At 35.7% G+C, this 16,587-nt stretch overlaps 2 protein-coding genes across 9 annotated transcripts in view; one reads left to right on the top strand and one right to left on the bottom strand.

Moving 5' to 3' along the window:
• The window catches only part of LOC134675474 (plastin-2), a 77,304-nt gene extending 74,992 nt beyond the window's left edge, over positions 1-2,312 (top strand). Inside the window, exon 15 of the mRNA XM_063533743.1 lies at positions 2,027-2,312. Within this exon, the coding sequence (XP_063389813.1) occupies positions 2,027-2,297 (271 nt within the window). The 3' untranslated portion in view covers positions 2,298-2,312. The remainder of the gene's footprint in view (positions 1-2,026) is intronic.
• Positions 2,313-3,940: 1,628 nt separating this feature from the next.
• Positions 3,941-16,587, bottom strand: part of LOC134675419 (transmembrane and coiled-coil domains protein 2) — a 77,330-nt gene continuing 64,683 nt past the window's right edge. For 4 of the 8 annotated variants that reach the window (XM_063533665.1, XM_063533664.1, XM_063533666.1 and 1 more), the window contains 8 exons: positions 16,246-16,269; positions 13,682-13,829; positions 13,183-13,309; positions 12,464-12,574; positions 11,197-11,304; positions 10,630-10,823; positions 8,745-8,879; positions 3,941-7,786 (listed from right to left, as the gene is read on the bottom strand). In XM_063533665.1, the coding sequence (XP_063389735.1) occupies positions 7,759-7,786; positions 8,745-8,879; positions 10,630-10,823; positions 11,197-11,304; positions 12,464-12,574; positions 13,183-13,309; positions 13,682-13,829; positions 16,246-16,269 (875 nt within the window). In that variant the 3' untranslated portion in view covers positions 3,941-7,758. The remainder of the gene's footprint in view (positions 7,787-8,744; positions 8,880-10,629; positions 10,824-11,196; positions 11,305-12,463; positions 12,575-13,182; positions 13,310-13,681; positions 13,830-16,245; positions 16,270-16,587) is intronic. The other 4 variants (XM_063533667.1, XM_063533670.1, XM_063533669.1 and 1 more) reach the window with 2 other exon arrangements.

The raw sequence follows: 16,587 nt of genomic DNA, 5'->3' as shown, positions 1-16,587 counted from the left end.
CGTGTCAATGTTTTATACACTTATACAACGAACTTGCTTTCAAGCAATCGCGGTTAATTCGGTTAAGATTTAAGATTCTCTTTTACTTTGTAGGCTGATACAATTTTACGCTAATTTTGATATTTTTGGCTTCCAAACAAAGTTATCATTCTTATGAAGGGTGTTATGTTATTGTTTTAGACATATACTGTGTTTATATTAGAGGTTTAATTTCATCGAGAATTAGAACGTTTAGCTCAAGCACGTAACGGTGTCCTAGATAAAACACATTAACTTATCTACAGATAACATTAATTTAAGCTATATATTTTGTGCTAATTTACACTTAATATACAATCAAAACTGTAACGGTAATTACTTGTAAAATAACGTTCTTATTTTAGAATTTGCGTGTTAAAGTAAACATAATATCAAAAGATTACGTTAACTCTCTAATTTTGATAAGTATCTGCTCTAAAGCTTGCGTGGGAATTGGCAATAACTTGAATGTGGATTTGTGTATGTGTAAGATAGTAAACCCTTTTATTTTTATGACGACCGATTTAAAAACTACATTCCTAACACAATAGGCATTCCCTTTTGGCATTTCTACCATAATTTAATAAATTCCCTAATCAATATATATTTAATTTTTGAATGTATATTTGCTAAGTTATTTTAAGTCTTGTGAAATATTTTTGTAGAGCATTTTATTGAGGACTTTCCCCTCGGGAAACAACGATTTAATTTTACTATATTTTTAAATGTAAATTTTTATTTTGTTAAGATTTTTATTATGAAAAATATTACTTTATTACCGATATTTTAGATTTATTTAATCAAACGGATCAATTCGCTTGATATTCCATTTTATTTGACCGCATTATGACAGAAGGGTCCTACATTATGTATCGACGTAGGTTATGCGCTAGGGTCACTAATGTATGGACAAATGTAAACTGATTAATGAATAATAAAACGGAATTGGTAAAGCTAAGAATGTATTTTATTTGAATACTCTTTTCTTCATTCTAAATAACTCGCTATTATCCTATTTTTCACAAGTTTTAATCTATTATGGCTTGGGTGCTTTCTTGTTGTGAGTGTCCTCTTCGTGAACGTTGGTATTGTTGGTATGTTTCAGTTATTTATTTTCTGTCTATAAAAGGCAGATTGGTAAGCCTACCTACTTACTTTTTGGGTGTATCTACTTATTGAGTTGATTTCCTTCTACACTGATATCGATCGCTGACGTCGGCGTACGAATAAATACAACATTCTGGACATGACACAGCGACGCCGACGTCTGCGTCAGAGGAGAGGCCCGCGAACATCGAAAATTTCGAGCAACTATCTCTTTTCTCTAACTACGCCTTCATTGGAGTAAAAGAGGTTGATACTCGTAATTTTCGCGGCAGTCTGTCACACACTTAGTAGATTAGTACTTAGTACACTACAAGCTTAGTAGATTTGCACATTGGTATATGCGCTCACAATAAAGTTGACCGGCTGGCTGTATTGCACATCAGTGCGCAGGCGAGCAGAAGACTCGTAATTACGATCGGTGTCGTTTCCGAGACTCCTGTGTCTTGCGGGCTTATAGTTCGTTTTTTAGCATTAGAAAGAACTTGAAAGAAGGTAAGCGATCTTGACATGTCTTTTAATTGAAAAACGCTTTTTAAAAATCAATAAATATTACTTATGAGAGCAAAAGAATATAAATGATCGTATTATATTCATAATTGTTACATATTTGCCGTAAATTATTTTTTAAATGTGTTTTTCAATTAAAAGACACATCAAGATTGTTTACCTTATTTCTAATGCTAAAAAAACGGAACTATAGTTGCCAAAATGGACGGAAGTGAACATGAGCCGTGGCAAAAAAGCCTAACAACACTAGCAACATGACGATAAAACAACCGACGGTAACTACGCTCGACCGACCAATCCAACCTAAAAGCTTGATTTCGTCCTACGCAGACATTGGTCGCTCTCTATGAAATCTAACTATACACTTCTATTTCCATTCCTAAATTCCTCACAGGTCGCAACCAGCGGAGTTCCTCGACGACTCCATAGAGGTCGAGATAATCGACCAGCCGGACGAGAGTTTCGACGAAGCGCCCGAATCCTACACCGACCAGAATCTTGGTGACGAGGCCGCGCCTGAGTCCTTCATCGACCAGAATCTGGTGGAGGTAGACGAGTTTGAGGACTCTGGCCTGGGCTCGCCAATGGACAAACCTCCGCTGCCGCCCAAGCCTTCGTTGGGTAGATCCGCGTCTGTCAATTCTACTACGTATAATTTTGCATAAAGAATTAAAGACAGCCATAATTATGAATTAATTCCATTATTACTACGAGTATGAACTAACACAAATTCCTACTAGTAGGTAAGATTACAAAGAATTTCCATTCCTTTTTAATGCCATGAACGATGCATTTTTACTAGGTATTTCTAACGGCTAGTTAAACTTAGGTACTTTATATTAATTGTATCTAGTAAGTAATATTGGCAAATGTAACGGGAACAACGACTGTTTACTAATAAGAATTAGGAAAACCTCACTAATTCTATTTTTGAAAATTCGTGATAAAGCCTGACCGAATATATGATCATGCGCCATGTTGCGGAATTTCACTGGAACTAATTTTTTCATACTATACTGAACTGTCACCCTATACCTACATGAGAATAACAGCGCCCTCTTGACAATGATCATATATTACTGGTCAGGCTTTAGTAAAAGTGGTAATAAGCTCATAATAAGCTATTCAATTTGCAGATACATGTATGAGATGTTTAATCGTTTATGTTATTTATTTCATTTGCTAGCACGATGTATTAGTCTCCTAACTTGTAAAGAGTAGGTACCTAATACTGGAATCTTACCAAAGTCGTACCTAATGAAAATCATAATTATATAATTGTATGTTTTTTTTATATATTTTATGCAGAAATTTTATTCTTAGTTAATAAGCAAAGTTTTAATATACAATTTTTCACTTTTATTTATTTTTCCTTCCCGAATGCAAAACATAATAAGTATCTGTAGGAGCAACGTGTCTTGCTATTTCAGTCAGTCTCGGTACAAAAAGCACTGAGGTTGACTGTAGGTAACATGACAAATACGAACGTTTCCGAGAATATACGATGGAAACCAATTATGCACGACATCTGTACCAAGAGGGATATAGTCCCAATAGGCTACATTCCTACTAGTCAAATCAGCTTCTTTTTTAGAACTGTCAAAACAATTTGCTAATATGGAATTTATATGAAAACGAATGTAGTGACGTCACAGTCAACTCACCTACTTTTTAGGGTTCCGTACCCAAAGGGTAAAACGGGACCCTATTACTAAGGCTTCGCTGTCCGTCCGTCCGTCCGTCTGTCCGTCCGTTCGTCCGTCTGTCACCAGGCTGTATCTCACGAACCGTGATAGCTAGACAGTTGAAATATTCACAGATGATGTATTTCTGTTGCCGCTATAACAACAAATACTAAAAACATAATAAAATAAAGAATTAAATGGGGCTCCCATACAACAAACGTGATTTTTGACCAAAGTTAAGCAACGTCGGGAGTGGTCAGTACTTGGATGGGTGACCGTTTTTTTTTTGCTTTTTTTTTGTTTTTTTTTTTTTTCATTATGGTACGGAACCCTTCGTGCGCGAGTCCGACTCGCACTTGCCCGGTTTTATTATATTTCAATCCGATTTATTAAATAGAAATAGTGCTTAAAAATAACTGCTGTCTATGTTTTTCTAATTATTATCTGGTGCTTTATTCCGTGCACGGTGTGAAATAATTTATTTTAAGTAGAGGAAACATCCCTATTATTGGGAACACAAGAAGATAAAATATACATGTATAAAACTCTTACAGTTTGTACATGAGATAACGTAAAGGTGACATGTTTTCACCTAGCGAATAATCATATTAAATAAAACTCAGTTTAAGTTTGTGATGATTTAATTCATTAATTCAATCCATAGCCGGCAACAAAATGTACAATATCATACTCTCATCCAATACAAATGTACAACTTCACTTCGATGGGCGACCACGAGATACAAAACAATAAAACCAACGTGATACTACGTAAAGAACTAAGGCCCGTACCACGAAAATGGAAACTTTACTATCTGTCTCTCTATTGCTCGGATATGCAAGAGTAAGAGGCGGATAATGAAATTTCGGTTTTTGCGGTAGGTCCGCTGGCTTACCAGAGATTAGAAGGTTATATAAGAGTGCCAAAGTCACCGACACTTCGAATGAGATTCAAAAATGTCTTTGTATATTATTTACAATTTTCAGCGTTTTTTCTTTGACTTCATTTAGTCCTCTATAACTGTCTATTCTCCGCTTTTACTGTTTTCACAACTAAAATAATTAATAAATAATTTCATTGATTCAATGTGATTATAATGTAGGTATGTATTATATTTTTTAACTAATTTAAAATCTTCGTTAACCAAACTATAGGAACACTATTCTCGTTCTTGAAACAGACATACATATAGGATGTGAAAAGACTAATTGTCATAGATTTCTTCATATTTTACATATGGGGCACAATGTCAGGTATAATTCTATTTTTCTATGAGAGTGAACCAAGAAAAAGTTATCAGGGATATAATTAAAATATATTTTATTTATTAAAAAAATATGATTAGGTATAGTCGGTACCCGTATTAAACCTTAAACAAGTTTGTTAAATATAATATTGAAGTAAAATTTGTCATATTAATATCATTAAAGGTGTGTGGTGTGTCTAGAAACGTTAAACCTCTCTTGGTTCACTAAGTTTACAAAATGAAATTGAATCTCTATAACACATTGCAATAATAGGTACCTTGATGTCCATTCTCACATAACACAATAATGAAGAGTCCAACAATTGGCTGTATATTATAATAATTTATTTGCCATTTCGTTCGTATGCACAACATTTACATTCGTCAACAACATGCGAGGAGCCAATAAAACGTCACAAAAATAAACTTATTCAGAACAAAACGTAAATAATATGTACATAATTACATCGACAACTTAACGATTAACGGCATCAAAACCTCGATAGTTTGTACATCGCAACAACGCTGCTCAACTCGGCGGTTTAGACTAAAAATCTAGTTAAAAAGTATTGGCTATGTTCATTAGTTATTCCGTAAGAAATTTTGGAATGTATTCGCTTTAAAAATATCAATATCGTATTGTTTAGTGTACTAGTAAAAAGATTTTCCTAGATAGTTCACCGAGCCTGACGCAGAGTGCGGACGCTCGCAGGACTATACTATTCTAAAATACTGGACATTTTCTATAAGTCCTTGCTTGATGTACAGTGGACATCAAAGATATGTTTATATTTTTGCACCTTACTCCTTTGTAATAAGGCGAAAAGTGTAAACATATCTTTGAATGTGGTACATTATGAACACAAGTGATCTCTTCAGACATCTTATTGTTTTAGATATCATTGAATAGATCTTTGATGTGCCGCTAACCGTGCCAAGTGACTTTACAGTTTACCCTAATATATTATTGCTAACCATTGAATAAGACACTTGAATAATCATATTAATGAGAAATAACCGCATTCACTAAAACACTATAACGGGCGAGCGGCCGCACTCCGCGCTAGAGGATATTTCGCTAAATATACATATGTTATTTTAATTTGCATTATAATCTTAAAAATTGACTACAACATCCACAGTTGCTAAAAAATTACAAAGATTACAGTACTAGGATTTATAAAATACGCGCTTCGTCAGTCGATGTGTTTCTTAAATGTTTTTGACATCTGCATTTAACACGGAGATGGCAATTATTGCTGAGGCATATATTATAAATCGTAGTAGAGTAGCCATCATATATATCGGGGCGGCCAAGGTGCTCACAAATATCTGAGCACGCCTCTATTGTCAAGGCGTTAGAGTGCGTGTTCAGATATTGTGAACACCTCGGCCGCTCCGATATATAAGATGGCGACTGTACTCTAGTACTGTATATGAGCAGTAACGCGCCGTCTACCGCCTAAAGCCTTCCGTAAAAAAAATATTCAAAATTATGTTAAAAGCTAATGTGATGGCAAACTTCCTTTCCCGTAAAAAAAGTATATACAGTGTGCTACATCCGTTTGCCCGGAAACTCGACGTGGCGGATAAATAATTTGATAGAAAATACTACCGTCGAATTTCCGGAAAAACTAATGGTAAAATAAAATGTCCGTCACCTACGATAATGAAGAAAGGATTGTGATAAGCGTGTCGCATGAATTCGAGAATTCGTCTAAAATTCTAGCCTTGATTAGGGCGGTATTCCACCTGTCAAATTTCTTTGTCCGATGTGTATTTTAGTCTTACATTTGGACTAAGAAATTGGACAGGTGGAATACCACACTTAGACACGCTGGTAGCGAGTAACCACTGACCTACGTCGGGCCCAGCCCGTATTCAAAACATTGTTCATTATACTAAATCGCAACTAAAGTAAAATACAGCTATGAATATCACTGTTATAATATATGTAGAGGAGCTCACTTGACTGCCTTAGTCTACTATATGACGAAAAGTATCTAGACGCCTGTTTTTCAGTTAACCTTTTGAACGCCAAACGGCGCATCCATTTGCCGTGCCACTGACGCCACGGGGATTAAATTTAGTTTTGAGAATAAATAATGCAAATCTAAAAGTGGGGTGTTATTCAGTAGATTTTCATCAAAAAATGATCGACGTCAAATGTCGTCTTTGGCGTCGTTGTCACGATTTTGCGTTGACGTCAATTGCCGTCTGTGGCGTTCAGAAGGTTAAAAGTGAAATTACAACCTATGTCAGTTGGCACAAGGTCGCTTTTGATATAGCACGGCGTTTGACATATTTTCGCGTTCACAAAACGTTCCAAAACTTTAGGTAAGTAATTTTAGTATCATGCCTCTGTACATTTGGCTAAACATTATGTATATTTGAGCATTCATGACACTAAAACATCTTTAGTAGCGTGGGTTAAACATTTAAACAATAAAATTAGGACAATGATAAGCTAGCTTCTTTATAAACTACATTGCAAAAATGAACTAATGGAAAATTTGCTTAATAATAGAATAACTTCTTTGCTGTCTATGTCGAATAAATACAATAGCAACTTTGTTCTATGCGAAATAAAGTTTATATTTATTTGATTAACACCACGCCACTACAAAAATTATACAAGTTTGATTATATAATAAAATACAAGTTGGTATCAGTAAAAAATAATACAAAAAACATACATTATAATTAACCGCTTGTATTCTATTTTACAATACAACAGTTTGAGAAATCTGTCGAAGTATTGTCAAAAATATTTTATCATTGATACAAATATCAAATGTTTAATTTCACATGTCATTTATTTCATATACAAACAGTTGTCGCTAATGAATAGTCAAATTGAGTTAATCAGTACGGATATGATGGTCGTTCTTGTCTACGTGACAGCGTGATAAAACGGTCTCCGTCACTTTCTATCCTGCGATGTTAAAAAGCAACTGTTATTTTATCACGTGGATAAAACCATCCATAATACGCCTGCTGATGATTAAATTATGTCAAAAATAATCGTCAAATTTCACTTTTCAGGAACAACAACCGGTATATATTTAACTTATCATAAGTATGTCAACACAATTTCGTCCATGTTACATATATTTTGCCGACATAATGACAAAATAAACAGGACTAAATTGCAATATTTTACCTAATTCACCAATAACGCCGAATTGTGTTTAGTTAACCACATAACGCATTGCATTCATACCTGTAGTGAAAAAAAAAAGAAAATTAAACAAAACGAAAATAAAAATAACATAAATTTGAAATGATTATTGCAATTACGTCCAACAAATATTTTACATGGATTTATTATACATATGTACCTATATTGAATTTATAAATACTATACTTTGTTGATATGATTTATGTCTGCTATAACTATTATACATACATATACATTATTGTACATACAAAGCGTCTTGGATGTGAAAAGTATATAAAATAATTATGATCATATCAGACAAACCATAAAAATAATAGTATATAAAACTGACACGTAAAAAAAACTAATAATATTTTTAATACTATCATCTCTACAATATATCTTTTTAGAACCCAGTAAGAAACGAAACTTAAAACTTCTTTCTGTTTTTACCTAGTTTAATTGAAAACCTTCGCAACTCAAGATAAATAAAACACTCTTATAAGTATGGTTCATAAAGAGACTTTTTCAAGATAGATATCTTTTAGCAATGACCCATTGTTTTTGTAAGATGCGTAAAATCTTGATAGGTGGTGTAGATGGTTCTGTACAGCGCCATCAGATATATCGGAGCGGCCAAGGCGCTCATAAATATCTGAACACGCCTCTATTGTCAAGGCGTTTAAGTGCGTGTTCAGATATTATGAATACCTTGGCCGCTCCGATTTATCTGATGGCGACTGTACGTTATGCGGTAGCTCTGGTTATCCAAAGTTGACGTTTCACCAAAGACCACAAGACATACGGCGCAGTAAAGCGCCATCTGGCTCAATAGTCAAACTAGGGGGCACGTTCCGCATTCTTTTCTTAAAGTTTACTTCTCTAATACAATCAACAACTCTTTGTTTTATTATCTTGTTGCTATGGTTCCGATACGACGTTAAAACAGTCCAGAAGTTCCAAGTCCCGTTACCCCATACCACAACCCCGTACGGCGATCTCGGTTGGAAGTACCCATTACCTGTCATGGTGTTTGTCGAGGAGGTATTCCTTGAGCCGCCGGACCAGGTGTTCGGAGAGCTGCGTCACCTCCGGCCATTGTTTTAGAACCATCACGCCGACCATTACGGCTAAGCTTGTTGTTAGGACTCGTACTCTGGAATTGTAATACAAAGTTGTCATTGTCATATGGTTGAATGTATGTTAAAATGACTATAGAGTTGGACCAAGCTAACTCTGCAGCGGATTTAGTAGCACAGAACGTTACTGTTTTCATAAATGTCGATGAAATTAGGACGTTTAAAATAATACTTCAACGCTCTGTGCTATCAAATTCGTTGCAGAGTTAGCTTGGTCTAACTCTATGTCGATATTACACAATTAGGGATTGCAATCCGGTCCGGCGGATCCGGTAATCCGGCCGGATCCGGCACATTTTTCATGATACCGGATCCGGCAAAATTCACCGGATCCGGTCCCGGATCCGGTAAAGTGAAATATAAAGCGCTAAAATATAAAATAACAGCTTTAAACACTGCTAAAATTTAAAAGTTCTCGCCAGTATTCGAATTTTCTCGCTCGCAAACAGCAACACAACAACTTGTTTGTTAGTTGACGCCAGTCTTCTAGCCGACGAAATATGTGTCGTGAGATTTCCGTGCACCGTAAGTACTGGATTGGTTTATATTCAATTTATTGTGTTGTTACATTGTAATTTAATGTACATGTTCTTTCGTTTTATTTTGTACAAACCAGCCATTTTAGCCCACTTATAATAAGTGTTACCTGCATTTAATATATAATGAATAAATATTTATAAAATTAAATAGAGAAATATATGTTGACTTTTGACGACCGGTCTGACCTAGCCAGTGGGTAGTGATCCTGCCTGTGGAGCCGCGATCCTGGGTTTTCGAATCCCGGTAAGGACAATTATTTGTGTGATGAGCACAGATATTTGTTCCTGAGTCATGGTTGCTTTCTATGTATTTAATTTTAAGTATTTGTATATTATATATCGTTGTCTGAGTACCAACAACACAAGCTTTCTTGAGCTTACCGTGGGGCTTAGTCAATTTGTGTAAAAATGTCCTATAATATTTATTTATTATTATTATTTATATGTTATTTTGTTACTATTATGCTACTAAATGTACTTGTATAGGTATACACGCTTATTGATTTTGTTTGCTAAAACTAAAATGGTTGAATTGAGAGCACCTTTTTGTTGGAAATGTGGGTTGGGCTATAGATATTTTAAGAGAAAAAGAAGATTTTATTTGTGGTTAAGTAATGAAAACGTTGATTTTTGAAACTTAAAACAGCCATCATCGAATTAAACTGTTGTGAGACATACTAACATTGAATAATTTACGGTTTAGACTCACTTGTTTTTAGTCACTCGCGCGACATGTTTCGGAGAGCCTAGGTCTCCTGTTAAGACACCCGTTTTATTAATCCATTAAAAAATATCCTTAACTTCGCATATAACGCTAAAAACATGATAAAATACGTGACTTGATCAATTTTTTATCCGCAATGCCAATCCGGCCGGATCCGGCCGGATCCGCCGGATTGAGGCCAAAATCCGGATTCAAAACCAGTCCGGATTGCAATCCCTATACACAATATTGCCTGGGCAAGAATAAATAGATAACGTATATAATTTTATAAGTAATTAATTAATTATGAATGAACTTGTAGTTTGTATATAGCTATATTTTGTACTTCACAGTTAGATCCGTAATCATTACGTCAGAATCTGATGATGCAATCCTCTAGAATTCCGGGGATTTTTTTAATTTTATAGGTACGCCTACCTATAGTAGGTAACTCGTGTATTTACTTTCCGAATATTAGACTATTGTTACAAAGTCTGTTTTTTTTGTTAAGTTTATTAGACATACCTGGTGCGCAGGAAGGGCATGGCCACGCCGGCGATGGTGGCCATGAGCAGCAGCGCGAGCTGCAGCAGCGTGAGCGCCACGTTGAGCAGCTTGACGAGCAGCAGCCGCGGCGGCAGCGCGGCCACGCCCGCCTCGCCGCCCGCCCCGCCGCCGCCCGCCACGCCGCCCGCCATCCATTGCTCCAGTTTGCTAATCTGAACGAACCGAAACAGATGCGCGGTTTAGGACCTATGGTCGAACTAGTTAGATACTTTTTGAGACAAATTGTCTGATACATCTGGGACATTTTGAATATTAACCTGAAAATTTTGAACGCAAAGATATTTAATCTTTAATAAATGTTAATTTGTTGAACGATACAGTTAAGGTAAAGTGGGGTAAGACTATTATTTGTATGGAATCCTTATACTGTTTGTCTTGCTCCGAGCAAAATAAATTATGTTAGTCTTCTTAACCCACCTTACCTTACAGGCTTACATGAATATTATAATTGAATTGGAGTTTATACCTCATGGTAAACTTAGACTAGGACTATATGTCACAATGTTACAATGCTGTCGAGCTTACTTTCGTCTGACAGAGATCAAGCGCTTCATGAATGTCCCGTATCCTCTCTTCGCTCTGATATTGCACCTTCTCTTCTACGTCCGTTAAAGCTTGTTTTAGATTTTCAACCTAAAAAAGGCAACGATATTATTAAAATACTAATTTTATTCTATATTCCTAACATTGAACATGTTAGGAATAGGTAACAATAACTGTGCTACACTGAATTAAACTTTCACGATTATTAAACATTATCAAACTGCACAAGGGGACTTAATCGCGTATTTAAGTCGCGTCGGAAGTAAATCTTAAAACATAAATACGCGATTAAGTCCCGTTGTGCAGTTTGATAATAATTGTGCTGATTGATTCTTCCTTACATTAAATCACTTTTTTATGAAAGCTTGTTGACATAATATTTTTTTTATTGTAAACGAAAGACGTTGCGTATCTATACGAGCCCCGATGCAAATTATTTCGTCTAGTTCCACGCAACAATTTTGTTTATTTTAATAAATTTTACACATGAACATAAAATGACCCAGTAATGGGAACCATAATAGCAATGTTTAATGTAGTTTATTTTGATCGTATAATAAAATTGCGTGAGACTTTTATTGCTGAAAAAAAGGACTTTTCAAAAACGTTGTCCAAATCATATTGACCTCTCCTACAGCACTGCTGCATGCATGGGCTCGAAACAAAATTGTCAGTACATTGGCAGAGCCCTATTGCTTTCCCTAGTAATAGCCCTTTTCACATATGTTGTAATCCTACCCGTCAATAAAAAAATAAAAGAAACGTGATTTTTTTCCTTTCAGTACAAAAGATATTTCTTGTGTTTGGATTTAGTTATTGCAGAGTATTATCATATAAAATTAAATTACATTAGTATAAGCATTAAATATTAGTAATTTTTAAACAAAAACATAATTTTTGAACAAACGCGAGAACCTCAAAAAATGGTCTCACTAGACGAAAACATATGCATCGGGGCTCGTACACTGGTCAGCCACGATCTTTTCGTGAAAGTCAAGACTAAAGTTAGAATAGTTATTTACGATACAAGTGCAGAAAAGGGGAAATTCGAAACGAGTGGCGCTAAATGAAAACACGACCGAAGGGAATTGTTTTAAATCGAAACGAGTTGCGAATTACCTATTCGCACGTGTATCGTGCGTTTTACAGTACCTAAATATGGCCGTTTAAACTTTCGACATACGCACGGAAACTGCTCGGAAAGTAGGACCATACCTACTGTAAAGTGTATTTAAAAACGGTAAATTACCTCATTCTGATGTAGTTCAGTGAGATCGTTGATTTGTTCTTCTAACCGCTCAGTCTTGAACCGTTCTTCCTGCAACCGCTCCGTCAGGTCTGACACCTCTTGTGATAGGTTCTGTATCAAAACACATAAGTTTATTTAGTTATCTTAGAAATTTGATATTTAATTATTTGCTTTACAGAAAGATTCACCGAAAATGATGTACTTAAATGAAATAAAGTAATGAATTACAGTTATAAAATGAGTGTGTTGATTTTTTTTTTCAGATTTAGAGCGGTTTTGCACTACGTCCGATCCGAACCCGTGAAAATATGGTCCGTAGTATCCGTAGAACTATTTCTATGGTAAGTTACGCACCGCACACGTTGAATGACGGAAAGAAATCGGACTGAGATCGGATCTAGTGCGTAACTTACCATAGAAATAGTTCTACGGCTACTACGGACCATATTTTCACGGGTTCGGATCCGATTTGGATCGGACGTAGTGCGAAACCGCTCTTAATGTTTTCGGTCCGTTTTCCATGAAGTAAGCATGGTCTTACAACCAACATGTTAACATACATACATATAATCACGTCTATTTCCTTTATTAGTAATAGGTATCCATTAGTAATAGCAGAGACCACGGATTTCCACTTGCTACTATCCTGACATACCTCTTTCGCTATATGTTAACAAATCTTAAAAAAATAGTTTGTAAAAATGAAGTTGGTTGCGAACCTTAAGCGCGTCGAGTTTCTCTGCGAGCCTCTCGTAGTCTTCGCGGCGCGCGGCCAGTTCACTAAGGATCGGCTTGATGCTCAGCGCCGCTTCTGACAAGTTGTTGGAGCCCGGCTGCGTCGGATACCTGCCACAACAATATTACGAATATACAGTATAACATTAAATCAAAGATAATTTGAAATAGAGGAATATTGTGTTGTTGTTGTATGCGTGTTGAGTCGAATCGAATTGTATTACTTTCTATGACCAGACTCACACTATCAACATCCGACTGCGCCTTCACTGGGTGCGTAGCCAACGTCAACGCTCCGTAGCGAACGAATCGCAAAGGTCACTGTCGCACTAGTGGAGAAGAGTGATAGACAGAGATGACTATGATACGCTACGGAGCGTTAACGATTGGCACGTTGGCTACGCGCCCTGGTGACACTGCTACTATTGACGCTATGGGGGAGAACTGAGTAAGGTGAAGCCCCTTGATAAAAATAATACATACACGGCTCCTTCACTGGTGACACTGCTACTAGGAGACGCTTCAGGGGAGAACTTCGGTGCGGGCGAGGTGGCGGCTCGGGGCAAGGTGGACCCTCTCGGCGCAGCTTCCCCTGCCTCGGACGCTCGCGAGCCTTCGGAGGACGCGTTCGCTGGATGTTGTAGAAACACTCAATACTAGGTTATGATGGGTTGTGCCTTATAAGGCAAATAGGAGGTAACTAGGAAAATATTTCGACCGACTCCCGTAAGATGTGCTTACTTTGCTCCGAAATTAGAAATATTATTATGCCGATTTAAAGTAGACCATCTGTCATGTTGTAACACTTTACCACTCAACCGTCCGGCCCGCGAGACTGTTTTCCTGTCAACCGTCCGAGGTTTTTTAGCGACGCACGCCCCGCGCAGCGTTTTCACAATTTTCTACAAAAATTATAACTACACTGCCACCTAATTTTTTTAAGAGCTAACTATTTAGTTAGGCTACGTTGTCGCATCAAGAGAATTAGTAAATAATGCCGAAATATTCCGTTAGATAGCTCTGAAATCAATTCTTTCTTCCACCCCTTTGGATAGTAAGGTTCCCGCGGACGGTTAAGAGCATATTTTTTTCGGACACTATACTATCGTCGGACGGTCAAGTGGTTAAATGAGTTTGTGATATAGTAGTACCCCCTTATTCATAAACGGTTACTAAAGTTGACAAGCCGATAATAATCGTTTGTCCCTTTCCATCATATGAATACGTCGGAAAAGGACAAACGATTATTATCTGCTTGTCAACTTTAGTAATAGTTTATGAATAAGAGGGTTAATGTATAAATATTTGGGGCAGAATTAGGTACACAGTGTGGATCAAACTTTTTGCGGTACAATCTTATTGGTTAAAACATAACTATTCTTCAGTTAAAAATACGTTTTATAAATAAAGAAAATAAATAAATACTATAGGGACATTCTTACACAAAATTTTATTTTTCATGTTACCGCGTATTCGTCTTGTAAAGCAGATTTTGGGCACAAAAAGATAAACCAAGTAAAACAATCTTTGCTTTGAATAAAAAAGTGACACCGTTTAACAAAAGATCAAAACGGTACAATTTGTCTATTGTTATTCTATTTTTCTTATGTCTATTTTTGTAGGTATGTGTTTACGTGTGGGTACTCTAGAAAACTTAGTGTACTTTACAATACGCTCCAATAACCGTGTAGTTATATGTATAAAAATTGTATTATTCAGAATTTGTATTTTTAAATACATTAGGTTTAGTAATGTTAGTAACAGTACGTCTCTAAGAAACCGTGTTTTATAAATACGTGCATTATAAATATTATCAGTGTGTTTTCAGCAAGCAACTTAATTACATTGCTCAAAGTAATTGTGTATTACAGCGTGAAAAGTAGCAAAGCGAATATCTGTAAAAATCTGTATGACAATTCTAAGACGTCTTACATAAAAACCTCACTTTGTAGACCGCTGGTAATTGTGAAAGAAAATGTTTTTGTTTAATTGTACAGTTTATAAAACTGAATTAATAATTTAATTTTTAACTCTTAAAACTACGGGCATAGTCACGTTCCTCGGAAATAAAAAAAATTCGATGGAAAACGATGCTTACGTCCACAGGGACATAAAACCGAATTAATTACTCCTCATTCAAAATGGACTTGTAATCTTGGCTTTACGGTAGAACACAAGAAACACGACACAAGCATCTATACAGACTACTACAAAAACATTACCCTCTTCTGCGACGCGCGCGGGTAAAAATTCATAATATTTCCCTTTAGTATTGGCGTGTTCAGAATATCAACCCTTAAATGCATGATTTTCTCTTTTTGCCCGAATTTTATATATGTATCACATAATTGTTTGCTGATTCTAGGAAAAATAGTAAAAAAAATATAACTTCGATTTTCACTGCGAAATCAGTGTTAGAAGTTGAATTGGCTAAATCATATTTATTTAAATATGTAAATTTCAGTAATATATAAATTATTTTTTTTACTACCATTAGAAAGGTACACTATTTGTGATATACCTATGATAAAGTTTTTAAATATAAAATAATTACATACTCCGAAAAAACCGTTCAAATTCACATACTAAAAATTATCAACTTGTGGATTTTTCCAAGTTTGCCGACTTTTCGTCTTAGAACGAATGTAATTTTTACAAAGCGGAAACACATTAACCCTTAAATCATCACCCTATTACTTGACGTTTTGTATAAAGGTGCGTTCAAGAACGTAAGCCTTTTTATTTTAAAACTGTGAGCTGTCTAATGGTTTGTAGACGTTTGGCAACACTATGCATTTAAGGGTTAAGAACTGAGACCTCTCTAATATTACACCATCTACATAAACTTTTTTATTTACGAGGAATGTATCTTTTTAAATTAGAAGTCCCTATTATTTGTTAATCTCTGGTACAGTCAGCAGCAAATACATTGTGACAGCTAAACTTTTTATTTTGATGTTCACTGTAAAGCACTGGAAGGCATGACTAAATACATATAAGCAAATATCTCATTATATTGGCGTAACAGTTGCGTAGCGGGTATTTACCTCTCAGTTCCGCGTGTGGTGGGGCTGGCGTGCAAGAAAGAGACAACAAGGTAAAGCAACGAAACTCACAAGACGCTTGAAATGATTGCATTTTACAATAGCTCATGAAGTATAGACAAATGACAACTGCAATTTTAAATTGGATAGCTATGAAGAGAATGACCTGGTGTTTCATACAGATTTCGACCTCTGACTCCCGAGCCAAATACAGATCTAATAGGCACTATATATTTTATTTATATGCTTTTAATATATTATATAGATACAAATAATAAATACTATAGTTAGTTTTTTTTAGCATTAGAAAGAACTCCACAGAAGCAACCGTGTAGTTTTTATCAG

The sequence above is a fragment of the Cydia fagiglandana genome, chromosome 22 (genome assembly GCF_963556715.1).
Source record: "Cydia fagiglandana chromosome 22, ilCydFagi1.1, whole genome shotgun sequence".
NCBI lineage: Eukaryota > Metazoa > Arthropoda > Insecta > Lepidoptera > Tortricidae > Cydia > Cydia fagiglandana.
Note: the sequence above shows the minus strand (reverse complement) of the source record. Positions and strands in the feature narration are given on the sequence as shown.